At 52.5% G+C, this 26,926-nt stretch overlaps 1 protein-coding gene across 5 annotated transcripts; it reads left to right on the top strand.

Moving 5' to 3' along the window:
- The first annotated feature begins 169 nt into the window (after positions 1 to 169).
- DIXDC1 (DIX domain containing 1) lies at positions 170 to 26,926 on the top strand. 5 transcript variants are annotated; one of them, XM_053963272.1, is made up of 20 exons: positions 170 to 400; positions 9,547 to 9,676; positions 10,360 to 10,485; positions 11,329 to 11,569; positions 12,595 to 12,702; positions 17,414 to 17,526; positions 18,213 to 18,361; positions 19,293 to 19,382; positions 19,480 to 19,533; positions 19,955 to 20,005; positions 20,955 to 21,059; positions 21,501 to 21,554; positions 22,072 to 22,164; positions 22,242 to 22,313; positions 22,817 to 22,903; positions 23,044 to 23,205; positions 23,303 to 23,369; positions 24,351 to 24,459; positions 24,652 to 24,760; positions 25,581 to 26,926. In XM_053963272.1, exons 1-20 carry the CDS (start codon positions 341 to 343, stop codon positions 25,659 to 25,661), a joined length of 2,061 nt encoding a protein of 686 aa, XP_053819247.1. In that variant the 5' UTR covers positions 170 to 340; the 3' UTR covers positions 25,662 to 26,926. The 5 variants fall into 5 exon arrangements, with proteins under 5 accessions (XP_053819247.1, XP_053819250.1, XP_053819248.1 ...); XM_053963271.1 differs by lacking the exon at positions 170 to 400 and adding an exon at positions 9,289 to 9,450; XM_053963273.1 differs by lacking the exons at positions 170 to 400; positions 24,351 to 24,459; positions 24,652 to 24,760; positions 25,581 to 26,926 and adding exons at positions 9,283 to 9,450; positions 23,951 to 23,997.

Genomic DNA, 26,926 nt, shown 5'->3' with positions numbered 1-26,926 from the left:
CAGCGGGTTTCGGGAGGGTTTTTTTTTTTTTTTTTTTGCTTTTTGGTTGGAAATGGGTTTCAGATGTTTTCCCCGCGCCTGCATCTCGTAAAGCCGCGGCGTTGCCCTGACAACCGAGTGACATCTCAGCCCGAGCTGCTCCCTCCTCCCGCCGAGCATGCCCAAAGCGAGCGGCGCTCCGGCTCCGCTCTGCCCGGGCTGCACAGATGGGACGATGAGCGCCCTTCCCGATGAGCTCCCGGCCTTTGTGCTCGGGAGGAAGAGGAGGGAGAGGCGCCCCGAGGCGCCGGGAGCGCGGCCCCGCATCCCCTGAGCCGCTGCCGGCGGCTCGCCCGGGACGATGCTCGCCTGCCTGGCCAGGGGGAATCTGCTGGATATCCTTCAGGAGGGCTTCACCGAGGTAAAGCCACGTCCCCGAGCCCGGCCGGGAGGAAGGCAGAATGGTTTTGTGCCGAATTGTTGCGTTCGTGGGGCAGAAAAGCGGGGGGAACAGCGAGGTTCCTCACCGGGGGGCTGCGCTTCGGCAGGAGTTGGGTGAGGAGTTCGTGGCCGGTGTTACAGGCGGGGTTTGTGCAGCCCGGGGGGGTTTGTGCTCTTCTCGCTGCTTTGCTGCTGTCCCGGCAAGATACAAACTGCGGGAGGCTGTGGGGCAGCGTTTGTTGTGTAAAATCGGCTCCTCTCCTGAGGGATGTGCCGTGTCTGCGTGCCTGGGGGCTGTAAATCTGCTTTATGGACTCGCATTTCTTGGAGCTGTTTTGGGGTCCCCCCCCCCTCTTTTTCTGTAAGTTGAATCCCCAGGGGACTGAAATTCAAATGTAATTTTCCAAGTGTTCTTTATTTGCCTATTCTGCCAGGAGAGTAATGAATCGTAAAATAAGGACATGCACCAAGAAACTCCAGAGCTGGGAATCCTGCGGCTGTGTGGGGAGTGCAGTGGGACTTCCCTCTTTGGGGAGCACAAAAAAATGAGTTTTGTTGGGTATTTACACACAGTAATGCCCGGGCAGCTCATGCTGGAGCACGATCTGCTCTCTGTGAGCTGAAAAGGAGGAAAAACTGTGGGGGATTTGCTGGAACTACAGAGCTGCTGCTATTTTATCTCTCACTTTTTTTAGGGGGGGGGGGTTTATTCTTTCTTTGAGCGCAGAACTCAATTCTGCTCAGTGTCGGGTGCTTCCTCAGCCGTGCAGCGCCTGGGTGCTGAGCCCGTTATCCACAGAAAATGAACACTGGACATCCCTGCTGGGCTTCCCGGCCCCGCTCCCCTCCGGGAAAACAAACCGGGGGTGAAACCTGAGCCTGCCCCGGCTCCAGGGCGGCCCCAGGGCTCCTTGGATTGCCGGGCTGAGCTGGAATCGCTCCATCCCCTCCTCCTCCTCCTCCTCCTCACAGTGTCAGGCTCGTTTTTAGCCAGCCAAGGTCTGGGTTTAGATCGAGCTCGTACTTCCTGTGCTCGGGGGCAGCACATCCTCCTCAGGCACAATTAGTAACTTATTTATTAATAACGTAATCGACGATGGGAGCAAACCCCAGGGGCGTTCAGTGCCTCGCCCTGGCTGGTTTGACCCACAGGCGGCTCAGCTGTGGAAGAAACTTCCCTCTCCCACCAGAAAAAATCGACTCTCGGGATCTCTGCCTCCTCACGCTCTGCAGCAAAAGTAAAACTAAAATGGGTTTAGCAAGGGGAGGACCTGTGATTTGTGACCTGTGACCTGCCCGGGCATCACAGCCCGGGCACTGGAAGTGAGAGAGGAGCTCTGGCACTCCATTCGCACCAGCTCTGCGTCCTGCCCGTCTCTGTTTGCCCGTTTCCGTGTTTATTTACACTAAAATTAACGTGGAATTGTGTCCCCATGCCGGCGTGACAGTGCGGGGTGCTGACCAAACCCTGCACAGCCGAGAGCCTCCGGGGAAGTTCCTTTGTCCTCGTGCCTCCTTTTCCCTCTCCCTCTCCATCCCTTCTGTCTGAGGGCACCTCAGCAGCCCAATTATCCCCTAATTAGCGCTGGAGCGGGCAGCAGCGCTGTCCTCCTGCACAGCTCAGCTGCACTGCTGCTCTCTCCACCACGTGCGGAATCACATCCTGCTCAAGGCGCCCCGAAATTGCTGAATTGTCACTTCAGGCCGGTTTATTTCCCTTTTTTCCCCTTCCCTTTCGGACTCAGAGCCCTCGTGGGCGCTGCCACCTGCAGACATCTGAAGCCGGGATGGTTTTGTTTGATGTCGAGATGCAGCCAAGTCCCCCCCGTGGGCATTAAAGCCCCTCATTAATGGCCTGTCCTGCCTCGAAGGTGTTTCCCTGCTGTTTGTGGCGACTTCTCCTGCTCCCGGGCAGATAAATAATTCAATCCCACAGCTGGATGGTGCCCTGGGGATGCGTGGCTGCTAAAAGCAGGAGTTTATCATGAAAGGGAGCCACAGAGAGGGGTCTCATCTGCGCTGGCTCTGTCCATGTGGCCTCAGCCTGTTCCCTTTCCTCGGGGAAATGCAGTTTATTTATGTGCTGCCACTTCTGTCAGCTCTTGGGAACAGATGGGGCACAGAGAGATGTGTCACAAGTGGGCCTGGCAGCTCCAAGCTGCATCTTAACAATAACACACCTTCTCTTTTTTCGAGCTGGAGGATCATTTCCTGTGGCAAACTTAATTATATGGGGCTGCTTGTGTGCAGCGAGTCATTTAAAATAACTATTTTCTTTCTCCCAGCTGGATTATGTTGAGCAAACAATCCATTCCAGAGAGGACAGGGAGACTTTGAGGGCCCAAGCAGAGCTGTTTGGCAAGCAGGGCTGTGAAAAACACCAATCACTTGGTTCTGAAAATTTCAAAGCTTTATTAGTAATAAAATAGTTATTAAAAAATAGTAATAAAATTAGAGTAATAAAAATCTGAACAATGAGGATCAGGACACTATGAGATAATAAAAAGCAAAGAATTTTGGACGTGTGGATGTTTTTGGGCACTGAGCTGCCAAAACCACGCCTTGTGAACCAAGGAACAAGCCTTAAAAGCAACAGCTTGTTGTATATTTATATATCTCATACATGATGCAGAAATTCCTTGCAAATTAAGAATTTTTTTTTGGTTTTTGTTAACTTTTTTTCTCTTAATTTTGGTGGTTCTATAAAGACAGAGAGAAGGTGGAAGAACGTTTGTATTTTCTGATAAGGAGGCTGTAACTCTTTATGTGCCTTGTGGCTGTTATCTCTGTGTGAAGAGTTTTTTGTTTATCTTATCTTTTTTCTTGAACCAGTAAAAAAAAATATTTTACACTGTAGAGTTTCTATTTTAACATGATACTGTAACTTAAAACTATATTTAACACGCCACTTAAGAAAATTAACACAGCATAACTCTCTAACGTAACACATATGATATTCAATTTAATATTTGCAAAAAGCCAGTCAGGAAATATGCACTTTTCACAAGGGCCAAGTGAAATGCAGGGTTACCTGCCCACGAGGGGAAATCTCCCACGTTTCTGGCCCGGGAGCTGCCCCTGCCCAGCAGAAGTTGCTGCAGGGCTGTTCTCACCAGGGACTGAATATTTCCCCTGGGAAATTCCCCAGGGAATATTTCCCCTGGTTCTCAGCCGGGTGGGTAATTCCTGGATTTCCCACACCTACAACCCCTCTCCTTCACCCTTCGGAGGGGTGGAGGTGCCATCCTGCCCGTGAGGGGTGACTCCTCACCCCGGGCAACGCCCTGGGCTTGATTTTGGGTTTATTTACTTGATTTTCTTTATTTACTTTGATTTTATTTATTTACTTTGGGGTTCTTTTCTGGCCGTGCGGGCCTGGCTCTGCTCGCCTCGGGCCAAGGTCCTGCTGTGTGACAAAAAGGTCTGTGCTGTGTGATCCCAGCACAAGGAGCTGGCACTCACCCTCTGCCGCCAGGGCTATTTATAGCATTAATAGGATTCACCATGGAGAGCTGTTTTGACTTCTGGCTCCCTCATCCTGCTCAGCCCCAGTGCTCCCGGGCAGTGAATCCTCCCTGGCCACACCGAGCTCCAGAGGTGCTGCTGGTTTGTCACCCCAGCTTTGTCCTGGGGCGAGGCTGGCAGCATCTCACACCTTCCCCACCCTGCTAAAGCCACGGGGTCCCTTTGAGCCTTGGCAGGGTGTCTGAGCTGCCTGGGCTGCCCTGAAAGCCCTCCAAGCCTCCAGCACAGCCAGAAAGCACAGCTGGGGCTCCCCACAGCTGCATTTACCCCCAGATGTGCTTTAGCAGACCACCCCCTGCTCTGTTGTCCGTTTTCCCCCAAACCCTGGTGCCTGGCCAGCACTGGGACTTCTCAGCAGGTATTTGCTGCTCTGTAGGATTAGGGCTGGAGCAGTCAGGACTCAATCCCTGCCTCAGTGGCTAAGCCAGGCTGTCCCTTGGCAGGGTGTCTCTACAGAGCATTTGCACAGGAGCACTCGCAGATTTCTGCTTTTCAGACCATTTTCCCAGGAACATGAAGATCACTGCAGCTGCTTTAGGAAGAGGTCAAGGGGATGCCACACTCCCAGCAAGTCGTGGGCAGAGGGAATCCAAAACTCTGTGTCCTAAATGTGCCTTTAGAGCTTTCAGCCTGGGCCAGGGAGCCTCCCTGGGCGTCCCTGCCCTCTGCAGAGTCCCTGCCTGCAGATTTTGGAGCCCTGAGGAGCTGAGGCTCCTCTCAGAGCTGCCTGTCCCTGCCTGGGGATGGGGGGGGGTGCTGAAGGAGGAACAATGTTCCTTTTCCTCCCCAGAGGACACATCCAGGGGATGTGTCAGTGCAGCGTGCTTGCACAGACCTTGGGCTTTGCTTGTGTCCAGTGGAACCATCTGACAGCTCAGGGTGAATCATGTGCTCCAAAGTCCTCTTTGGACTCCTTTGCACTCAAAGCTCAGCTCTTTGCCAGTTTTTGCCTTTATTTTTTTGCCTGTGGCTGGCAGCCGAGCTCTGCCTGGGTGGGAAAAGGGCCTCAGGTACCTGCTGAGCATCATGTGAGAGGTGCTGCTGCTTCAGGATCTTACATTTGCACTATTAAGCCCTTTCACAGCACAAAATTAATGAAATGGCAACGTATTTAGGCACAGGTGGGAATGACTTCATCCTGCACTGGCAGCTGGATGACTCTGGAATGGGCCATGGCAGTCTTTGGCTTTACAAGAAGTGAAAATTAAAGAAATAATTTAGGGATGGAATTGGGCCTTGCTGCTTACACTTAAGCTCTTCCTCTTAATGGGTAAAGAAAGGACTGAGGAAAAGGTGGAAAACTCTGCAGTCAAAAATTCCATGTCCTGCTGGAGAGCTGGGCACTCTGGAAATCAACACCTGCTTTAAATTTGGAGTTGTACGAAGGAGAACTCCTGTGGGTGCTGTTGGTCATTCTGGCCTCCCTCTGGTCATAACTGGGTGGTTTTCACTGTGGGATGCATCTCAATAAATTGAAAAACCTGAATCACGTTCAAGCATCAATTTTGAGAGGGGAAAAAAAAAATCTTTTGCTGGCTTTGACAGCAGAGGGAATAATATTCTTTGCTTGGGAGTTTGTGCTTTCTGCTTCTACAAAGGCCTCCTTGAACAACAACAAAAAATTAATCTGCAAGCTGGAGGAAGGCTGGGTGGAAAATTACAGTCCCCATCTAATTAAGGTAATGCCAGAAAGCTTAGAAATCATACAGGGCCTCAACCAGCACGTCCTGATGCAATTAGGCTGCTGCAGGCCTTTGGTTCAGGGCTCTGGGGGGGAGGAACAGTGAATTCCTTTCATCCTGGGAGCACCAGGGCTCTTCTTGCTGACCTCGTCAGAGCTGGGGCTTGGGCAGTGGCCACAAGTGTGCAACAAAGGGAAATGGGTGTAAAGAGCCTCAGAAACCTCATCCTGGCAGGATGATTCCCTCCATCAAACAGTAATGATGGATTCCAGCTCATCAAAGCAGTGCACAAAGGGAAATCCGTGTAAAGAGCATCAAAAACCTCATCCTGGCAGGATGATTGTCTGAATCCAGTAGTAAGGATGGATTCAAACTCAAATTAATGTAGAGAAGGGATCTGTTTCTAGAAGGAAACAGGGTCACGGGATCTACTGGAAGATGAGAGTGAGCATGGCAGGCCCTCCTTGCTAGAAACTTGATTTTGTCCATTTGTTCAACACCGAAATGTGCAATATTTTAATCCCAGAGAGGTAAAAATGAACCTCATATATCCCAACCTGCAATTTGCCCGTGGAACTCTGTTGGGATGTCCTATAGTCCCTAACACCTTGCTTTAAACATCTTCTCCTGCCCTGCAAAGTCTTCCAGAGGAAGACAAAAACAGCCCCCAAAGCTCTGCCTGGAGCAAGCTGGGCTCCAGCTCCCTTCAGGCACAGCTGCTGCTCTTCCCCGTGGCAAGGTACAGGTAAAAGGGGCTTTTTTTGGAACACAAAGCTGTGCTAATGTAAACAGGATTAAGCTTAGCTCCAGCATAATCCTAAATAATGTGTGTTCTGTATGGCAAACCCCACACCAGGCTGGTTTTCCTCTGAAAAATTCTGGGTTTGGAAGAAGTGCTGGTGAGGAGCTGAGCAGCCTGAAAATTCCAAGGCTGGGCTCCAACCAAAGTGCAGGGGAAGCAGGAACGCTTGAGGGGTGACATGCCCATTCCCAGACCTTTTTTTGGGGGGAATTTTGTTGGCTAAAAGGAGCTGAGAGCTGTGTGAGAGTGGGTGTTGGGATGCCTGCAGCCCCAAACGGGGATGGAACCCGTGGGTTTGGGGCACTGTGGGCAATGCAGGCTCAGGAGCTTTCTGGTGTGGTGGGATGGGCTGGGAAGGGCTGCTGCTCCCAGGGCAGGACACATCCCAGCAAATCTTTGTCCTCCCTGTGCTGGAAGTTGATTCCTGGAGTATTTCCCAGGGTAGGTGGCAGGAATGATGTCCACCCAAGCAGCAAACCACGTTGCTGTGATAATATTTAGGGCTGTGTTGATGTAGCTGCCTTGGGGCTTGAAACAAAAGGAATCCTGAGGAGGTGAAACAAAAAATCTTTCAGTTTTTTTGGAAGCCTGAGTCTGTGGATTTAGAGGTGGAAATCTGAGCAGTGAGGGCTGGTGGCTGTGTTGAAGGTGAAGGGCTGAAGGTGCAGCCCACAATGTCCTTTGTTATTCCCAGCTGATGGAGAAGTGAAGCGTTTTGGACTCTCCAGCTTCAAAAACTGCCCTTGGGGTTTCTGCTGAGCAGCTCCTGGGCTTTGTCCCTTCATGCATTTCACAGCACTTGGCCATTTTTAGGTCACTTAACTTTTATTTCTGATAAATTTCCTTGGGAAGGTCAGTCACATGCTCCCCTCAGCTGCCAGCAGCGACAGCTCCCTCCCTGGATTTTTGGGTTCTGCAGCAATCCAAGGCTCTTGCTGAAGTCACTCCGTCTGCCAGGTTTTTGGGTACAAAGTTAGGAAATGCTCTTCAGTCCAACTGTCTGAACGTCTGCAGGAAAATCTTATGTTTAATGGAAAAAACCCAAAACCAGCCAACCAAGTCTGTTAATGAAGTGTAAGTCTGCAGAATTACAGCAGCCATGGGAGTGAAACGACTTTGTCCTGGTGACATCCCAATTCCACTGCCTCAGAAGCCTCCTTTGAATACTCGTTGTTTAAAATGTAACTGCTCTGGGATTTAGGGATGGCTTTTTTTATTTTTTACTAATAATAACAGTGACAACCTCCTCCTGCTTTTAAGAGATAGAGACTAAAGTCTTGCCAAAAATTCTTTTTTGTGAATGCACGAGGAATGTTCTGAGAGGAGGAACAGAAAACAAACTGCTTGGTGAAAGGGCTTTTCTTCTAAATGAGACAGAAGTGGAAGAGCCACAGAGACTCCCCCAAAAAACTGCAGATTTTGGGGACACAGGATTTTTTGGGGGACACTGCAGATTTAAACAGGACACAGGAGGGGCTGTGTCCTTGGGGAATCAGTGCCAGTTCCTAAAATGATTAGAAAAAGTACAAAATAAAGACTTGTGGGGCTGGGCATTGCTGCCACTACAGCAGAAGAAGCTGCAGAGCCCCTCCCCAGGGCTGCTCCAGCAGAGATGGATCAGCTCTGACATTTCTGCTCCCTTTTCTCCCAGAGGCACCAGGGCAGCCCCTGAGCCCTTCTGAGCTCCCCAGCCTCTGCTGAGTGAGCAGAGCTGCCTCACACAGGTCCGGGCACCTTTCTGAACCAGCAGACCGAGCCATGAGTGATTCAAGCTGGATTTCCTATGTCAGGGTAATTAAGAGTGAGGCTGTGACCAGATTGTGACTTTGATGGGCTGTAAAAGCATCAGCTCTGCCTGGCACTGCTGAGATCATATGGAATGGGGGCTTAAAACCTGCTGCATGGGCACAATAACGGGAAGCTTAGTGAAAAGGGAGGTAATCCCATCAATGGATCAGTTTGTTTACCCTCCATGTCCCACTGCAGCCCTGCCCGAGGGGATTGCAGCCTTTGCAGCAGCCCTGGAAGGGTTACAGAGAGAGGGTGGAAAGGGAAAGGTCACGGGGGTCTGCTCTCTGCCTTTGGGTCATTTGTGCCAGATGGGTCCTCAGGGTGACCAGGAACCTGAGTTTGAGTTTCCCTGGTCTGAGTTTGAGTTTCCCTGGTCTGAGTTTGAATTTCCCTGGTCTCTCACACTGACCAGAACCTGAATTTAAGTTTCCTTGGTCTCTCTCACTGACCAGAACCTGAGTTTGAGTTTTCCTGGTCTCTCACACTGACCAGAACCTGAGTTTCAGTTTCCCTGGTCTGAGTTTGAATTTCCCTGGTCTCTCACACTGACCAGAACCTGAATTATAGTTTCCTTGGTCTCTCACACTGACCAGAACCTGAATTTGAGTTTTCCTGGTCTCTCACACTGACCAGAACCTTAATTTAAGTTTCCTTGGTCTCTCACAGTTCCCAGGAGCCTGAGTTTGAATTTCCCTGACCAGAACCTGAGTTTGAGTTTCCTTGGTCTCTCACACTGACCAGAACCTGAGTTTGAGTTTCCCTGGTCTCTCCCACACACAGCATCCCTCCTGAGCTGCTGGCCAGGCCCTGCTCCCGGCTCCCAGGGCCCAAGGCAGCTTCCCTGCGTGCAGGAATAGAAACTGGGCCACTGGAAGTGCTGAGGCAGCTCCCAGGACGTGGAGGGGCTGTACAAGTGTTCCAAACGAGCCACGCTGGGAGTGTTACACTGGGAGGCTCTTGTCTCTTCCAGGAAACCTCCCCTGCTTGTCCTGGAATTGTTCAGTGGGCAATAACTCAGGGTTCCCTGCTCCTGCACTCTGGGTTTCTGCTCTGGGCCTGGGACACAGCGTGAGCAAAGCCAGGAGGTGACAGCGCTGCTGTGGCTCCGGTGCAGATGAAATGAAAAGCTCTCAGGCCAGCTGTGCCCAGCTCAGGAGTCCTGTCCTGCTCCCTCCTCCCACCCTGGCTGAGCTGCCCCGCAGCAGGCAGGGATGGCAGCCAGGCTCTGGGGTGAGACCTCTGCTGCTCATTTCCCAGGGCGGACGACTGAGATCTGCGAAGATCAGAGAGGAAAGTGCAATGCAAACGTTTTGCTTTCTGTTCCAGCAACAGCTGCAGGCCTATGTGGCCTGGGTGAATTCCCAGCTGAAGAAGAAGCCGGCGGTGAGGCCAGTGCAGGACCTGAGGCAGGACCTGCGCGATGGGGTCACTCTTGCCCTGCTCATCGAGATTGTAGGTCAGTGCTGCCATCTGGCCCTGTTTTTCCCCCTCAGCTCTGGCTCTGGCGTGGAGGGGCTGCCTTGGCTCTGGCATCTGTCGGGCAGATGTTGCTGGGGGGCGGCAGAGCTGGCGGGGAAGGCAAGCAATCATAAATCAGATCATAAATGCAATTCTATTACAGCCCTTATGGTTCAGAGGCAGTTAGAGCAGATGGGGAAACCTGGGACTCCCACATGGAGGTGGGGGGTGTTTTTTTGGAGGAGTGACCGGTTCACTGGTGTCATTGGGCAGGGGGACAGGGAACGGGGGTGCAGGGAGTTCATTGTCCTCGCTGCTCCTTCCTCCTCACACTCACCCCTGCCCCAGTGGGGGACAGTTCTCCAAACTCCTCCCAGGTGGGTCTGTCCCACCTGCTTCAGTTCTTCACCAGGTCAGCCCTTTCCATGGAGCTCAGTCCTTTGGGAAGAGTCAGCTCCAGCGTGGGTCCCTGAGGGGACCACAAATCCTGCCAGAACCCTGCTCCAGCCCCCCAAAACCTTGCCATCATCCCAAAACAGCCCCAAGCCCAGTTACTCCTGGTGCTGGTTCCAGTTTAGCAGGAGCAGCACCCAGACATGAGATCAGAGCAGTGCCAGCGATCCCCCTGGCAGTCCCCAGAGGTTCAGCTCCCCTCTGACAAAGCTTTTTCACTCCCTTCAGCTGGTGAGAAGCTGAGTGGCATCGAGCTCAACCCCAGCAGCCAGCAGGAGATGAGGGAAAACGTGGAGAAAGTCTTACAGTTCGTGGCATCGAGAAAGATCCGCATGCACCAGACGTCAGCTAAAGGTGCGTGGCCCTGGGGGGGGATTTTAGCTCCTGAAATCCTGTTTGTGCCTTTGTTTTCTATCAAACAGGTAATTTATGAGTAAATGTGTCAGTTTGTGGGGGAGTTGAGGGTTTTTGCCCCCTCTGGTTTAGAGAAGGTTTTGGGGTTGAAAGATGGGCAATGCAGACAAAAAAAAAAACAAAAGTGACTTTTTTTCCTGCTGCTGAGCACTGAGAGGCCCAGGTAGTGGTGTAATGAAAAATACAGGCTTGGAATCTTTCACCAAAAGGACACATAAACCTGCTAGAGTGAAAGGAGACATGGAAAAAATATTTGTGGTTCACTGGAAGCCATGGGCTGGAAACAGAGAGGAGACACAACGCACAGTCACATGTCTGTGGCGTGGCTTACTCAGGACTTTGAGCAGCTCTGACTAAATTGTTTTGGGAAATCTTGGTCTGGAAGGGTGGCTGATCTTTGCCATGACATCAGTGTGCTGGAAAATGCAGTGTGATATCACTGAATATGATTAATTTACATTTGCAGGGTGCTGCAAACAGTTGATGGCACACCACTGGAAAAATGCATCGCTGTTCTGCTTTTTGTGCTTTAAAAAAGGGAATTCTCTGCTAATAAAGTCGGTGACAGTCCTCAGTAACTGCTCTGCTCTGGAGTGAGCCCTCAGTAATTATGTGTTCAGTAATTAACTGCTGGAAATGGCCGTAAAGGGAGGCTCAGGGCTGTGCTGTGGAGGTGGCAGGCACTTTGCTGGGCTGGAACAGCTTTAATTATCTTCATCTCGTTGGGCAGGCGCAGCTCTGCCGGCACTCCACGTTAACCACCCAAACATTTGCATTTTGCAGATATCGTCGAGGGGAACTTGAAATCCACCATGAGGCTGATCCTGGCCTTGGCTGCTCACTTCAAACCAGGCTCTGGCAGAGCTGGCACCCCTGGCTCGGGGGGCAGGAGCTGGGCAGCACCGCCGGGCAGCCTCCGGCCGCGCTCGGCCGCCGCCGTGGCCCAAGGGGCAGTGGCCGCGCTGGCCGATGTCCGGCAGGACGTCCAGCAGTCCGGCCGGGACGTGTTCAGGCACAGACAGAGGTGAGGGGCTCTTCCCTGCTTATGCCAGCCTGGGCTGGGTTGAAATTCAAAAGAAAATGAAAATAAATGTACCTTTGTCCGATTTGTTCCTGGCGGGGGGAAGCTGCTGTTGTGCAAAAGCACCTGAAAGTGCCCTCGCAGAGGGGGCACTGAGCTGGCTCTGCTGCCAGCCCAGGTTCCTCTCAGGTTTTACAGCAAAACAGCAGCTGGGTCTCTCTTTATCTCCCTGGAGCAGAACAGGGAGCTACAGCCCAGGCAGAGGGAGCTGTGCTGCCTCCTTCTCCCCACGCTGCCCTTGGTGCTGTCTCCTTGGAGATGTTCTCATGCCACGCGAAACACCAGTCAGGTTTTCACCCCGGAGATCTGGAGCTTCATTTCCAGAGCTGAGGATGTTGTACAAGTCCTTTCTGGCCCCTCCATTGCTCATCCCACTGCTCCAGGCGGCTGCTGAGTCCTGGGGATGCTGAAAATCCACACGCATACGGGGAATAATTCTGAAAATCCCATTTGCCCCTTGCCAGAGGTGCTGCGTGGCTGGCAGTAACAATAATAGCAATGACATTTAGCTGGGAGCCAGGTGCTGGGGCTGTGCAGGGTTTCATTTACACGGCTGAAGGTCATTTGCCCATTTGATACTGGCTCAAGGGAGCACCCCTGAAGCAGTCTGGAAAGGAGGCTGAAATGGTAACTTGCGTTGAAAAAATGAAATGTTAAAGGTTTCCCTTGCAAAGGCCTTGGAGTTCTTCAGGAAAGCCAAGTCCTTGTGATGCTTCCTCGCATTCCCAGAGCTTTTGGAGTTTTGTGGTCACAGAATTAGGGATGAGTTTCAAGCAACAAGGCCTGTTTGCCTGTTTTCCCTTAACACCAAGAAGATGGGCATCCCTGATAGGAAAACTGGCATTTTTCCGGCTGTCTCCTCTTCCTTACCTCCTTTTCCTCAGCTCTCCTCCCCTCCTTTCTGGAGAGAGAAGAATTCCAGCAGCACTCAGGTGAGGCTCCCCTCATTTTGTGCTTGTCACCCCCAGGAACAGCAGCATGGACGAGGAGATTGAGAATCCCTGCTGGAGCGTGCGGGCCCTGGTGCAGCAGTACGAGGGCCAGCAGAACGTGCCACTGGAGTCCCACCCTTCCAGGTGAGGAATTCTATTGCCAAGACGTGTCCTCTGCCTGACATTCCCTAAAGTGCCTGTTCTCCTCACCAAAATCCGCTCAGTTCTGATGGAAAAGGGCATCCCTGGCTGGTCTGGAGGGTGAAACCTCGGGAATCAACGTGAAGCAGTTTTCTGTGAGAAAATGCAGCCAAAAAAAGGGGCTTTTGAAGAAAAATTACTGCAGTGAGGGAGCTGATCCAGCATGGAGAGCTCTGTAGTAAAGGGAAGCCGCTCCCTTTTCCCCCAGAGAACCAAAAACTACTGGGAAGAGGAAGAACTGTGTTACTGAACGACTGGAGCTCCCTCTGGAAGTGGTGCTGTGCTCCAGTTAATCTCATCTGGAGCAGATCCGAGGGCAGGGCTGCACGTGGCGAGCTGCAGCTCTTTGCTTCAGGGTCTCCCGTTGCCACTGAAAGCCCCACCTCTGATTTTCCGTGTCCTTCCCCTGCCCGGGCTGCTCCCCGAGTGCCTCCCTCCCGTTTGTGTGGGAGTGAGGAGCTCATTTGCCAAGGACAGATTGCCACTGACAGCCTCTCAGCAGGCAGGACGTTTCCCCAGCGTTTCTCAGGCCAATTTTTACGCTCCACAGCACCAATAATTCTCTGTGTACCTGAAAATTGACGTTGCTTTGCCCAACAGAGGAGAAAAACACAAGAGTTTGTGTTTATCCCCCAGTTCTGCTGCGTGTCATTGAGAGAGTGTTTATAAATAGGCTTCGGGAGGAGTGTGGGGCTCCCAGGGAGGCAGTGCTGGAGCAGTGCCTCCACATGATGTCAGCAGTGTGCTTTTGAGGCCGGCCTGCCAGGGGGGATGTAAAAATCCTGCTCTTGGCAGCGGCGTTTTGTGGACAATGCCACAGGACCTTGGCACTGGCTCTTGAACTCAGGAGCACCACATTCTGCTGCCTGCTCTCACCCCTCAGTTTAAGGGAGATGGAATATTTGATGTATTCTTCTACCCTGTCAGGTGGCTGCTGTTTCCTCCTGTTTTGGTATTTTGGTGGTAAACACAAATCTCTCTGCGCATCCTGCCTCTCTGTTTTATTTTTCCCCATAATGCCATGAACTCTCTGCCCGCAATGCAATGGTGATGTTGTTGCTGATCGGGCAGAACACAGCGAGAATCTTTCCAAAAGTGATCAAAAACTGGCAGAATTCTTCCCCTCCAGCTGCTGGGGGTGTCTCTGCTGACACAATTCTGCACCATGAAAACAAGACGCTTTCCCTTTCCTCGCGGGGAGGAGTGTGCTTAGCTCAGTTAGGAGAACTGGCTGGGAGAAACGAGATGTTTTTTTTTTTATTGCTGAGAGACATTTTTGAGTGCAGCGACCCCCCGTCCAGCCGGCCCTGCTGCTGAGGTGTCCCAGGGCAGTATCCCTGGCTCCTTCCCTGCTCCGAGCTCTCCCAGTTCCCAGGGACGGCAGCGCCAACGAGCGCAGGCTGCTGAAAAGATTCATGGAAAAATGTGCCAAAAATCAGATGATTCCCAGGCTGCTGAGCCCCTCACCCATCCCTCTCCCTTTCCCCTCCCCTTCCAGCAGCATTCCCTCCCCCACCCCTGAGCCAGGCATCTCGGAGAAAGGCTGTGCCTGCACAGCCCGTGTGACAGCAGGAGGGAGAGGGAGCCGTGCCTGGGGCTGGGGAGAGCCTGGGCAGAGCCCGCATCCCTCTGGAAGCCGGGAGAGCAGCCTGGGAAGAGCCCGCATCCCTCTGGAAGCCGGGAGAGCAGCCTGGGAAGAGCCCACATCCCTCTGGAAGCCGGGAGAGCCTGGGCAGAGCCCGCATCCCCCTGGAAGCCGGGAGAGCAGCCTGGGAAGAGCCTCCATCCCTCTGGAAGGTGGGAGAGCAGCCTGGGAAGAGCCTGCATCCCTCTGGAAGGTGGGAGAGCAGCCTGGGAAGAGCCTGCATCCCTCTGGAAGGTGGGAGAGCAGCCTGGGAAGAGCCTGCATCCCTCTGGAAGGTGGGAGAGCAGCCTGGGCAGAGCCTCCATCCCTCTGGAAGCCGGGAGAGCAGCCTGGGAAGAGCCTCCATCCCTCTGGAAGGTGGGAGAGCAGCCTGGGAAGAGCCTGCATCCCTCTGGAAGCCGGGAGAGCAGCCTGGGAAGAGCCTCCATCCCTCTGGAAGCCGGGAGAGCAGCCTGGGCAGAGCCTCCATCCCCCCGGCAGCGCAGGGACCCCGCGCCGGCAGCGGCTCCTTCCTTCCCCCGGCGGCTCCTCGGATGCTCGGCAGCACAAGGAGGGCGGGATGGGATGAGAAACACCCGCGGCAAGCCCGGAGCCTGGCGATGAAAACAACCGGCTGTGCAGCTGACCGAAATGCAGCAGCAGGAGACGAATAACCTGCGAGGGAAAGCAGCGGGAGCCAAAGGCAGGCTGCAGAATTCCCCGGCTCTGGAATCAAACCCGTTGGCGGGGGCTGCGGATTTGCCTCTCAGCCGGCGGAGCCCCCGAGTTGGTTAATTTGTGTGCGTGTGTGTGTGTTGTTTCTGCTGGGAATCTTCTCGGCGCTCCGGCTCGCAAAGCTTCCCCCAGGAGTTTGGCAGGAGCTGGGCGTGTGAAGAAGGGAAGGAGGCATGAGCGGAGCCGGGATCCTGCGGATTCTGTGAGGCCACGGGTTCAAGTGGGATCATGGGAGGGAAGCAGGTCAAATGGTGAGCGACTGTGTCCATTGTCCTCGGGAGCAGCAGGGATGGGGTGTTCGTTAAAATTCGGGGCATTCAGGGGTTCGTTGCCCTGAAGCCTCGGCCGTGCTGGCGGATCTGGGGCTCGGGGGAGGCAGGATGTGGGTTAAGGAACCAAGTGGTGAAAGGAATAAAGTGGAGCAGTCTGCATCATAAATCTCTCTTGGAAAGCTTTCATTTCCCAGCCCTCGTTCCTGCATGCTTTAATAGGGAATTGTTCTGCACTTTTAAAGGCATTGCATCAGCGGGTGTTTCATAGTCTGATGGCCCGGACTGATACAGAGCCTGGGCAAGTGTTTCCAGCATTAATTGGATGATGCAGAAAGCAACCTGACCTGTGCTGCTGCTCCAGCTGCCTCTGGCTCTGCCACTGTTTGCAGCGTCTGGGAGGTGGTTATGGATGCTGGCTGAACCCAGTGGCCTTTTGAAATAGGAAAACTGCCTGGAAAGGGTCTGGGCATGTGGGAGTGCCTCAGGAAATGTAAAGCTGTCTGTGCTGTGGGGACCTATCCCCACCTGTGGTGCCTTTCATTGGCTTTGGGCTGCAGATCCAGTGCTGGTAGAAGCGGACTTGGAATGTTATTTCTGGGCTCATATCCTTGTTTTTCATCCTGCTCATCCTTTTCGCTTCCCCTGTCTCACCACCTTCTCTCCCATCTGTGCCTGGTGGTGTTTTTCTGGGACAGCTTTTGCACGGATGAGAACCAGCAGTGCCTCGGGGCGAGGGCAGCTTCAGAGCATCAGCTGAGAATGGGAGGGAGGGAATTGTGAGATCTGTTCCTAGAAGGAAGCGAAATCCCTCCTGGAGCTGCTGGCCATGTCAGACCAGCTGGGCTTCCTGCTGGCATCTGCGTTGTGTGAAAGTTTCATCCGTTCTTCTGACCCTTCTTACATAATGCAATCCCAGCAGAACTGCCAAATCAAGTAATAAAGAGCATTTAAAAAAAACCCAAAAGCCATAATTTTATGCCATGGCCCCATTCAGCGATGAGCAGGAGCAGGGGCTGGTTACAAATTTGATATTAAAAATATGTCTAATGAGGGACTGCTGTGATGGATTTGGAATTCCTGGAGGTAAATCCTGGAGCAAAGCCAGGTGGCTGGGAGCCCTTGAAGCATCATGGACACACCTGAAAGGACAGGTGCTGTCCCTGTGGGACATTTCTATTGGACAATGATTATTCTTTCACTTGAACACGGGGGAAGTCTGGACCACAAAAAACTGCACTCAGGTCTGTAATTTGAATGAGGAGAGGCTCGTCCTGGCCGTGGGAGTGGGGCAGGCAGGAGCAGCAAGTCATTTCCATCTCTATTGCAGGGCTTTTCCCATTCTGTGGGAGCTGTGGGAGTCGGAGCAGCAGTGCTGGGAAGATGCAGGGAGGGAGCTGCTGAAGCCTCTTCTTTTTCTAAACCTATTATATTATTTCCACACTGTTTTTCTTTTTGTTCCCTGCCCTTTGTTTCTGTGTTGGGGGAGAATGAAAAATTAACTCCTGCTCACACTTGCAAGGATTAATTCCTGCGACTTTCGGGGTACATTGAATGGGTCAGTGAGCTTCAGCCACCTTTTGATGTTGTCTGGGAGATGCACTCGGGAAGAATCTCTGAGAAAAGGATTGCTTGACCCTCCCAGTCAGCTGAGATGGCTCCTGTGAAAATATGTGGGCAAGTCCAAGAAGTTTTAATCAAAGAACATGAGTGAGTGGAATCTGACTCTCAAATATATTGGGATTTAAAGCTGAAATTATTCATCTGAAAGCTCTGGAGCGAGAGACGGGGCCAGGGTGGCTTTTTGTCCAGCATAAGGCTGGCAGTAAATTACTCCTGAGTGTGGTCCTACCCCTGTGTGAGAGTCTGAATTCAAAAAATTACATGTCCAGGCTGGGTTGTTGAAGGTTTCTCTGGGATGCAGATAATTCTTAGATAAAAGTGAATATAGAGAAATGCTTGTTCAAAATTAGTGCTGATCAACATCATCTTCATCTAAAAGAGCTGTTCCTGCCTTGCTCTGCAGCCTGACTTCAGCCAGCCCTGTCCACAGTGCAAAGAGTGAGTCCACTGTAGCCCCCTCGGAGGAGAAGGAGAGACTTGTGATCCTCCAGACTGAAGAAACAGAGCCTAAAACAGGTAAAACCCTGGGACTGTTGTGTGTGACGAACGCTGGACAGCTCCCCAGGGACTGGAATGCTTTACTGCTGCCTCCAGGCTGTCCTTGGGCCACTGAGGGATGCTCTGCAAAGCCCACAGGTGCTCTTCCCCCTCTGTCACACACACTGTCCCCAGTGCTGTGCTTGGAGATCTCCCTGAAGCCGGTGGGAAGTTACCTGGGATAAAGTGTGTGTAGGAAAGGCTGGGAATGAGGCACAAATCCTTGGGGTCAGATGAGCTGCCACAGCTTGGCACTGGGGAGTGGAGCAGGGCCCTCCTGGGCTGCCAGGAGCACATGCAGCTGTGGTTACTGGACACGAAATGAGCACACAGAAGCTTGGTAAGAGAGAAAAAGACCCAGTTTTATTCAAACATCTGGTGTTTATAGAATTCCAAAGGTGACTGTGGATTGGAGGATGGAATTGCCACCTCTCCAACCACACTGGTCCAAAGATCAATCCATCATTTCTCTCCACACACAGAGAAATAATGTAAACTATTCTATTTGTACATGAAATTGTGTGGGGACTCTGACTCTCAAATATGTAAACATCATCAGAAGGCTGAAGGAGTTTTAGGAGAACTTTAAAACTTTCAAAAGAACTATAAAAGAAAACTTAACACTTTCAAAAATCAGGGCAACATGCAGCTCCTCTCTCTTGCAGAAGAGGCCGACTCTCACTTCCAGCCCGAGTGGCAGGCAGGGAGCTCCGGGTCCCACTTGGAGAACTCATGGGAGGAGCAGCTCCTGGAACAGCAGGACCACCTGGAAAAGGAAATGGAGGAGGCGAAAAAGATGATTTCGGGTTTGCAGGTGAGAGATTTCTCTTCTCAGAGAGTGCTCCCTTCCAGGGTCACCCAGCCCTGCGTCAGTCATTCCATGAGCTTGGCTGAACCTTCATATTTGGCACATTCTCCCCACAATTGTTAATTTGTGGGACCTTTCCCTCGCTTGCCTGCCTGCCCCTCAGCCCCGTGTGTGTTTGGCTGTGCCTGGGGAACCCTTGATCCATATGGTGAAGGCACTGAAGTCTCTCAGGAACATCCCTTTCTGTTTGTGCTGGGAACCACAGTGGCTTTGAATTGTAAATATTTATGTGGCAGTAAACAAAGCAGAGATTGTGTGAGGAGCACAGGCAGCTGGGCGGGCACTTGCCCCGGGGACAATGGGCAGGACACAAAAGAGTCACCAAAAAAAAAAAAAAAAAAATTCCTTGGTTCACTGGTAAAACCCGTGCATTTTGTGCCCACTGGGAGCAGGGACAGGAGGGACTGGCACTGCTTCCCCCCTCATCCCCTGGGAGTGGGGGGAGGCAGCTGATGTGGCCAGCCAGGAAATTGGATTTGATTCATCGATTTTGCTCCTCTTACTCAATAATTGAGCAGCTCCAGATTGTGACAGTTTGGTTGAAATATTGGGGATCTGATGCACACACACCCTATAAGGTGCTAAAGCTGAGATTTCACTCCCTGGAAATCTGAGTTGTCCTTGTTTGGTTCTTTCTGTGGGGAAGGGCACGAGCTGACAGATCCCTGGGAGAGCTTTGTCAGGGGATAAATCTTCTCGTTCATTCCTGAAGAAAACCCCTCATTTTTGAGGGGAATAAATCAGCAGAAATGGGAAATGAAGCTGGTTAGGGACTGTTGATAGGAGTGACTGCTGGCCAGAGCTGCAGCTCACCTATTTCCCTTTGAAATCTCTGAAAAGGACATTTTTTTTTTTCTTTTTCCCTTTATCTCCCCAGGCTTTGTTGCTCAATGGGTCTCTACCTGAGGATGAGCAGGAAGGGTCCTTTGAACTTTCTGAGCGTGGAGCCTGCCCTGAGGAGCAGCTGGTGAGAACACCCCTGGACCCAAATTTCCCTGCTGCAGCTGCCTTTTGCCCTGCCCTGCCCCTACTGCACAATAACAACGCTGATATTTTGCACTCAGATCATCATCCGAAGCCGTCTGGACCAGAGTGTGGAAGAAAACCAAGATCTGAAGGTCAGAGGGTGACACATGGAGGGGGAAGAGAGGTTTTGCAGATTGCTCTACTTGATTTTTTTAGGGGAAAACACGGTGGGGATGAGGCAGGGTGGGCAACGTGATGGATGAAATGGGGAATATTCCGTGAGGGCTCCAACTCTGGAGGCTTGGGACCAGTTCTGATGCTGGCAGAAGTGTTTGATGTTGGCCTGAAGGAGAGATTTGGGTGACTGGGCAATCATTATTTTCCTCAGGACTTTAATAACAGAGCTTAAGAGCTCAGCTCTTTGTCATGCTTGTAACTCATTAAAATTTCTCAGGCTCTTGGATCTGTGGGGAAAGGTGGGATGTGCTTCCTCCTGCAGCAGAAAACACCAGCTCTGGTTGGTTCTGAAGGGCTGACAAAGTGCTGTTTAACCACACTGTGTTGCATTTGCAGAAGGAGCTGCTGAAATACAAACAAGAAGCTCGGAACCTCCAGGGAATAAAGGTGAGGAAAGGGGCATTTCATCAAAAATAAATAGTGGCGCTTTAGGTGAGTAGGGCCAGCAGCAACCACACACCTCTGAGGAATCTCAGATTGTGGAAGGAGGAGTACTGGGGGCTTGGAGGGGGGGGGTCCTGTGGTTTATTTCCGAATTTTTAGGCAGGTGTAAGGAGCTGGGTTTCCAGTTTTCTGCTCTGTCTGTGAGACTGTGGTCAAGTATTGCCCTTTTTCGTTCTTTCCCCCTGTTTCTCCTAAACAAAAAGAGGCATAAATTGGTTGGCTGGCTCTTTTATTCCCTCCTCTCTCTTGGAGTACACACCCAGAAGCATTGGCCCAGTGAACTCATTCCTGCCAGCACAGGAAAAAGAGCCTGGGGTGTCCCTGTCCTGCCCAGAAATGGCTCCGTTTGTGCCTCTGGAGTGGTGAGCACTGCCAATCTCCTCCTGACAGAGGTATTTTTAGAGCTGCCTGTCAGAAGGGAGCAAACAGCAGTAGCTGTCCAAGGTGGAGCTCTGAGTGAGTGAAAGGTGCAGAATTAGTGCTGACTTTGGCCTCTCCAGAGAGGATTGCACTGCACAACTGGGTCACACTCAGGGCTTAAGGCTCCCTGTGTCCTGGGCTGATCTTGGCCTCTCTGTGCCCTCTGGATGAGTGGCTGGAGCAGGAGCTGCAGGGCTGAATGCCCTCCAGAGCTGCTCCCGTCCACCAGAGCCACTGTTCATCACTTCTGGAGCAGGAAATTTAGGCTGAAGCAGAGAAATCCCTCTGTGCTGGTGGCCAAAACGTTGGCAGGGAAATCAGTTTTGGGTAAGGGAGAGGCAGGAGGGCTGAGAGCCCTCTGAGGGCCCTGGCAGCTCCTCAGCCCCGAGTGGCCACTGTGTGTTCTGGCCACGGAGCCCCAGGGAAGGGGCCCTGCCCTCGCTGCCCTCCTGCAGAAATCACCTCTCCCCAGGACGCTCTGCAGCAGAGGCTGCTCCAGCAGGATGCCTCAGTCCTGCAGCTCAAGCAGGAGCTGCTGAGAGCCAACATGGACAAGGAGGAGCTGCACAACCAGAACGTGAGTCACTGCTGCTGCTGCTGCTGAGGTCATTTTGGTGGGGGGTTGGTGGCCCCGGGGGTGGCTGCAGCAGAGATTTTGGGGTCGTGGGATAGTGAAGAAGCAGCCAGAGGTCTCAGCACAGCACAGGCTGCTCACAGCCTGCTGGCCAGCTGTGAGGCTGGAGATTCCTGACCTTCACTCCCGCTTCCTGTCCTCCAGGACCTGCAGCTGGGACAGGGAGGGGCTTTCCCTGATGCTTTCAGTGCTGTTGCATTTGTCCCTCCTCGCTCCCTGGCTTAGCAGGTGCCACCTGCCCTGTGCAGGTCTCTGTCCAAAGGTTGCCACCCTAAACAGCAGCTCCCTTGATCTCTGTAGGTTTCTGCTCGCCCTTTAGCACAAGGGGCAGAGGTTTTCACTCGCTGGGGATATCTGCCTCACAGCTGGGTGTTATTCCTGCAGGTTGACCTCCAGAGGAAGGTTGAAGAGAGAAACCGGCTCCTGGCGGAGTACAAAGTAATGGAACCTCTTCCATGGGGGTTTGGGTGGTTCTTCAGGTCTGGGAATGGGGTTGCTCTTTCCCTGGCACTTGGACAGCCCCAGGAAGGAGCTGTGGGAGCCAGGGGTGTTTGCAGTGAGGTGGAGGGATCAGAAGTTCTTTGCATTCCCCTTACAGTTTCTTGCAGATCTCTTATTGTCGTGGTTTTTGGTGGTGGCTGCTGAGTGTCCAACACTTGTGCAGATGAGGGTGGGTGACCTGTTTGTCCTCTCATCCCTCGGGAATCTGTGTTCTCTGGGACAGCTCTGTGACCTCAGCAGCGGATCTTTGGCCAAGGGGACTTTGGGCAATAAAAACCTCATTGATCTTGTCAAAAAAAAAAAAAAAAAAGCTCTGACACTCAGCTCTAACATCTGCAAAGCACACCGTGTGCAAGTCACCTGATCCTGGCAGATGACACGACTTTCCCTGCCACGGGAAGATGACTGAGCCTCCCTCCCTGCCCTGCTGATTCCCTGGGTCCCTGTGTTGCAGAAGGAGCTGTGCCAGAAGGATCGGCACTTGCAGCAGCACCAGACCAAGCTGGATGAGATGCTCAGGCAGCTTTCCGAGGCCAGCTACCAGCAGGTAGGGAGAGCTGGGCTGCACTGGGAGCTGCTCTGGCCGGCCCAGTTGGAGGTGACTGCTCTGCTGCCCCTCCACAGGTGGACTTGGAGCGGGAGCTGGAGCACAAGGAGGCCCTGCTGGCTCACTGCATGAAGAGAGAAGCTGAGGAGGTACGGGAGCCTTGCTCCACACCTGGGGTGGTGTTTGCCCAGCACCCTGCAGGCACCTGTCTCCAGAAACCCTCCCCTTCATCCCAGAGAGCTCTGGCTCTGCCTTCTCCCTGTCAGAGCCCTGACCAAGGCAGGCAAAGCCCCCAAAGCCCCCAGCACTGAGCACTCTGGCTCAGCCTCTTGGCTCAGAATCCTCAGAGATGAAAGCCACAGCCTTTCTCAGCTTCCAGCTTCACCTCTGACCCTGACAATGGTTAGACCACTGCTCAATTTACTTCCTCCTTTTCCTGTTGACCCTGGTATTGAGTCTTTCCACGTTTATGTGAGGAGTCAGGTCTGTGCTGTGACCAGGAGCTCCCTGCACACTTTAGGGAGTGTCTTTATCTGGGAGAAGATGGGAGTTTTATCACAGATGTGGAAAACTCTCATTCCCTCTCATTTTGAAGTCCATAAATGGGGATTTTTGGGAAGCTTCTGACACTCACACATCTTCCCCTGCCCAGGTGATGGCTTACAGCAGTCACAGTGCCCAGAGCAATGGCTTTCTCCAGCCAGCAGCAAAAGGAGCTGCTCCCACAGCCCACCGAGGGGTAAGTGCACCTGAGGGGTGCATTCCCAGCCAGATGTCCTGGAACTCTTTTATTTCATTAAGAGAGCTTTCCCCTTGCTGGGGAGAGGAAGCTGGGGAGGCAGCAGCCTGGGCTGGTCTCAGCTGTGCTGTTTTGGGCAGACCAGTGACCTGCAGCTGGTCCGGGACGCCCTGCGCAGCCTCAGGAACAGCTTCAGTGGCCACGACCCGCAGCACCACACCATCGACAGCCTGGAGCAGGGCATCTCCAGCCTCATGGAGCGCCTGCACCGCATGGAGACGCAGAAGAGGCAGGAGAGGAGGGTAAAGGCTCCCCGGGACACTCCTGCCCCTCACTCGCCACCCAGAGGGCTCTGGCCGGGAGGTGACACTTTGTCCTTGTTTTGGCTTTGCGCCCCAGGTGCGGGGGAAATCACCAGCAAGCAGGGCAAGCAACGAGTGCAGAGACTCCTGGCCTCCCAAATCCAGTAAGTGACTTGCAGATCCTGCCCTCCCGCAGCCAAATTCACTGCCCGGGTGTAGAATCCCCTCGGGAATCTGCCCCCTCTGCATCAGAGCTGCCTGCGAAGGGAAGGGACACACGTTTATGGCTGGTTTTCTGTAAAGCACCATCACAGCGCTGGGCCGAGCCTCTTGGGCACTGCTGCAGCACAAATTACCGTGGCAATCGCCGGGAAAAGGGATGTCATCCCAGCTTTCCTGCTGCTGTGCACCATCTAGTGGGGACAGAGGAGCGTTCCCTGCTCCCCGCTCAGTGTTTACTGCCTTTCATAGCCGCAGAACGGCGCAGCCTTTTTAAACACCACGTGTGTTTTGCATGTGTCCAGAGTATTTTCTGCTTAAAAGGAGCCTTAAAACTGTGGAGTTCAGTTCCTCTGTTTCAGCTCTTGGGGGGGAAGCAGGAAACAAGGCAGGAGCTGGGGAGAGAAACACAAATGGGCAAATTAAAAAATCCACGCACCACCATCCACCCTGGCCAGCTGGAACGGGAAGATGGGGAGGGATAATGATGATAAGGGATGATAATCAGCGAGTTGCTGCCTTGCAGAGCTGCCTCACTCTCAGAGTAAAGCAGAGTAAAGCAGAGTAAAGGCGAGGCTTTGCACTTAATGGCTTTTTCCAGAGCACTGCACTTCATTTGTGTCAGATTTAGAAGGGAAATGTCACTGATTATTCAGTCACTAATGACCTGCCCACCGAAGCCAAGAGCTGTACTTTCCTTAGACTTAGACTTTCTGCTTAAAAGGAGCCTTAAAACTGTGCAGTTCAGTTCCTCTGTTTCAGCTCTTGGGGGGGAAGCAGGAAACAAGGCAGGAGCTGGGGAGAGAAACACAAATGGGCAAATTAAAAAATCCACGCACCACCATCCACCCTGGCCAGCTGGAACGGGAAGATGGGGAGGGATAATGATGATAAGGGATGATAATCAGCGAGTTGCTGCCTTGCAGAGCTGCCTCACTCTCAGAGCACGCCCGTGATGAGCACCAGTGCCTGCACCAAAGTGTTGTACTTCACCGACCGCTCCCTCACCCCCTTCATGGTCAGCATACCAAAGAGGTGAGCCCGGGCCTTCCTAACCCTCCTGTGCCCCTAAAACCAGCACTCTGATTTTCTGGGAATGCTCCCAGCCAGCACAGGTTTGCTGTGCCTTAACTAGATTTCATGCTGTTGGCTGGGGAAAATGATCTGCAGTAGTCCCTGAGCTTTGTTGTTGTGTTTTGTGTTTGCATTTATTTATTTCCCTTGCAGGTTAGGGGAAGTGACTCTGAAGGATTTCAAGGCAGCCATCGATCGGGAAGGAACCCATCGGTACCACTTCAAAGCCCTGGACCCAGAGTTTGGCACAGTGAAGGAGGAGGTAAAAGTGGGACTGAGCTTTGGGATCAATGTCACCACACAGCCCTGGGGACCATGGTCACCTCACTTTTCAACTAATGAAATAGTGGATGTTTCCCCCAAACAAAACTGTCTGCTTTCCCAGCTGTGGGTTAAGCTCCTGTTGTGCTAAAATATTTTCATCCTCAGCAAAAGCAATTCCTGGGAGCTGCAGAGCCCCTTGGGCAAAGCCAGCCTGTGACACAGCCCAGGGGACACAGCAAAAATCTAAGCTGCAGGTTCTATAAACCCTACTGCAATGGGAGAGCCTGTATTAAAAAGGCAATATTTTCCTTTCTTCTGAAGGTTTTTTCAGAGAGAACTCTGTGTGTGTGGCATCATTTTCCTTTGTGTGCTGCAGTGCAGCCCTGTTCGTGCTCAGCCTGGTGTGGGTGTGGATTGGATTCATCTCAGGTTATTGGGACAGTTCTTGCTTCACAAATTGATTAGGGCAAGGGCAAAGGGTCACCCTCTCTGGGGACAGGCAGCAGCAGCAGCTGGAGGTCGTGGTCTGACTCAGAAAAGGCGTGATTCCTGTCTTTAGTTTACCTTTAATGTCAAAAAAAAAAAAAAACAAGCTGATAATAATCCTGGTATTCATTGGTTAGTGAGGCCTGGTCTGTTATTTACCTAAATTGTGAAAACTCATACCTCAGCCATCATTTCTATGTGTTCCCTGGATTATTTTGGGAAATCTGAGCTGGGATTTGACTTCATGTCCCTGACGCCGCTCACACTGCAGACCCCTGGGTCCAGACCCCAGACATGACTGAAATACTTTATTTATTTATTTTTTATGGTAGGTGTTCCATGATGACGACATCATTCCTGGCTGGGAGGGGAAAATCGTGGCCTGGGTGGAAGAAGACCACGGGGAGAATTAATGGAGCTTTCAAGCTCTGTTTCTATGGAAACCTGTGACTGTCTGCAGAGCTCAGAGAGTGACCAAGGAGCCCAAGTGCTGGGAGGAGACCAATTCGAGCTGCCAAAAAAGAGCCTCTGTGCCAGGCACGGGTGGTGCAGGCTGTGTGCATGGACAGCTGGCACCTGACTGCCCGTGCCCGAGGGCAGCTGCTGTCCTGAGGCTGCAGGGACTGGTCTGTGGGGCAGAAACGCCCGGCTTGGCGCTGCCAGCAAAACCCTGGAGGCCTTAAGGATGCTTTTTCCCCCGTCTCCTCCATCCCTGCACTGTGTGCTGCAGGCTCAGCTGGGCATCTCCTGTGCTGGTGTCACAGAAAACTGCACTGATGGCGAAAATGTGAAGCTTTGCCTTCATGGAGAAGAGGTTGCTGGATTGTGAGAGCTGACGTTGGACCAGCTGCTGTCCTGCAGGAGCAGAGTGACTCTGTGGGCACTGCAGGCTGACAGGACCTGTTCTGGGTGGGGGGAGAGTCCTCTGGAGGGTTGATGCACGGTCTGAAGCAAAGCTCAGCAACCCGGCCAAGCTCCCTTTCTCCCAAACTCAGGCTCCCATTTCCCAGCCCTGCTTTCCCCACTTTCCGAAGCTGCTCCCATTTCCGAGGCCCTCGGGGTTTGCTCTGCAGCTGTGGGGATCTGCGGGATCTTAGTGCTTGTTTGTTTGCTGCAGGATTTCATGGGTGGGGGAGCTGGAATCAGCTGCCTCCTGAGGTCCTTGCACCCCCTGTCCTTGCTGAGCCTCTGTCCCTGCGCTCCTGCCCTCTCTGCTGTCACCTCCTGTGCACAGGCATCCTCTGCTGCTGTCCCCCCACTGCCAGGGCCACCAAGCACTTACCCACACCAGTTCCTTGCTACGCCGAGCCCTGAAGGATCAGGAAAGAACTGCTGGGCAAAGAACAAGCTCCAAAATCCCCCAGGGGTGGGGTTTTTTCCCCTTTGGTTTTGTGGTTTTGTTTTTTCTACGTCGCCCGTGGGCTTGGGAGGTCAGATGGGCTCTGCTCCTTCCCAGCTCCTGTGGGCCTTCCATGGACTGTCTGTGTGTGCTGTGCATGAGGCTGGGAGAGGGGGCAACCTGGTTTTACTGTTTTATATTAACATGTCCTTTTGTAAACCCGTTCTTGAAATTATTTTGTACCGATTCACATTTGTCTGAGGACTGTGGATATTTTTATACTAGTGCAAGTGCTCTCTGTATATTTCTGCACGCATTATACTGTGTTTTACTCCTTTC

Source organism: Vidua chalybeata, chromosome 23 (assembly GCF_026979565.1).
Source record: "Vidua chalybeata isolate OUT-0048 chromosome 23, bVidCha1 merged haplotype, whole genome shotgun sequence".
In the NCBI taxonomy this organism is placed as follows: Eukaryota; Metazoa; Chordata; class Aves; order Passeriformes; family Viduidae; genus Vidua; species Vidua chalybeata.
The sequence above is the reverse complement of the archived record's forward strand: the minus strand, read 5'-3'. Positions and strand labels throughout refer to the sequence as shown.

Excerpts from the sequence above, each read along its gene's own strand:
- DIXDC1 (XM_053963271.1), top strand. The coding sequence starts at position 9,340 with ATGAAAAGCTCTCAGGCCAGCTGTGCCCAGCTCAGGAGTCCTGTCCTG. Across the intron at positions 9,677-10,359 it reads CCTGCTCATCGAGATTGTAG|CTGGTGAGAAGCTGAGTGGC; the intron begins GTCAGTGCTGCC and ends CACTCCCTTCAG. Across the intron at positions 23,206-23,302 it reads AGAAGAGGCAGGAGAGGAGG|GTGCGGGGGAAATCACCAGC; the intron begins GTAAAGGCTCCC and ends TTTGCGCCCCAG.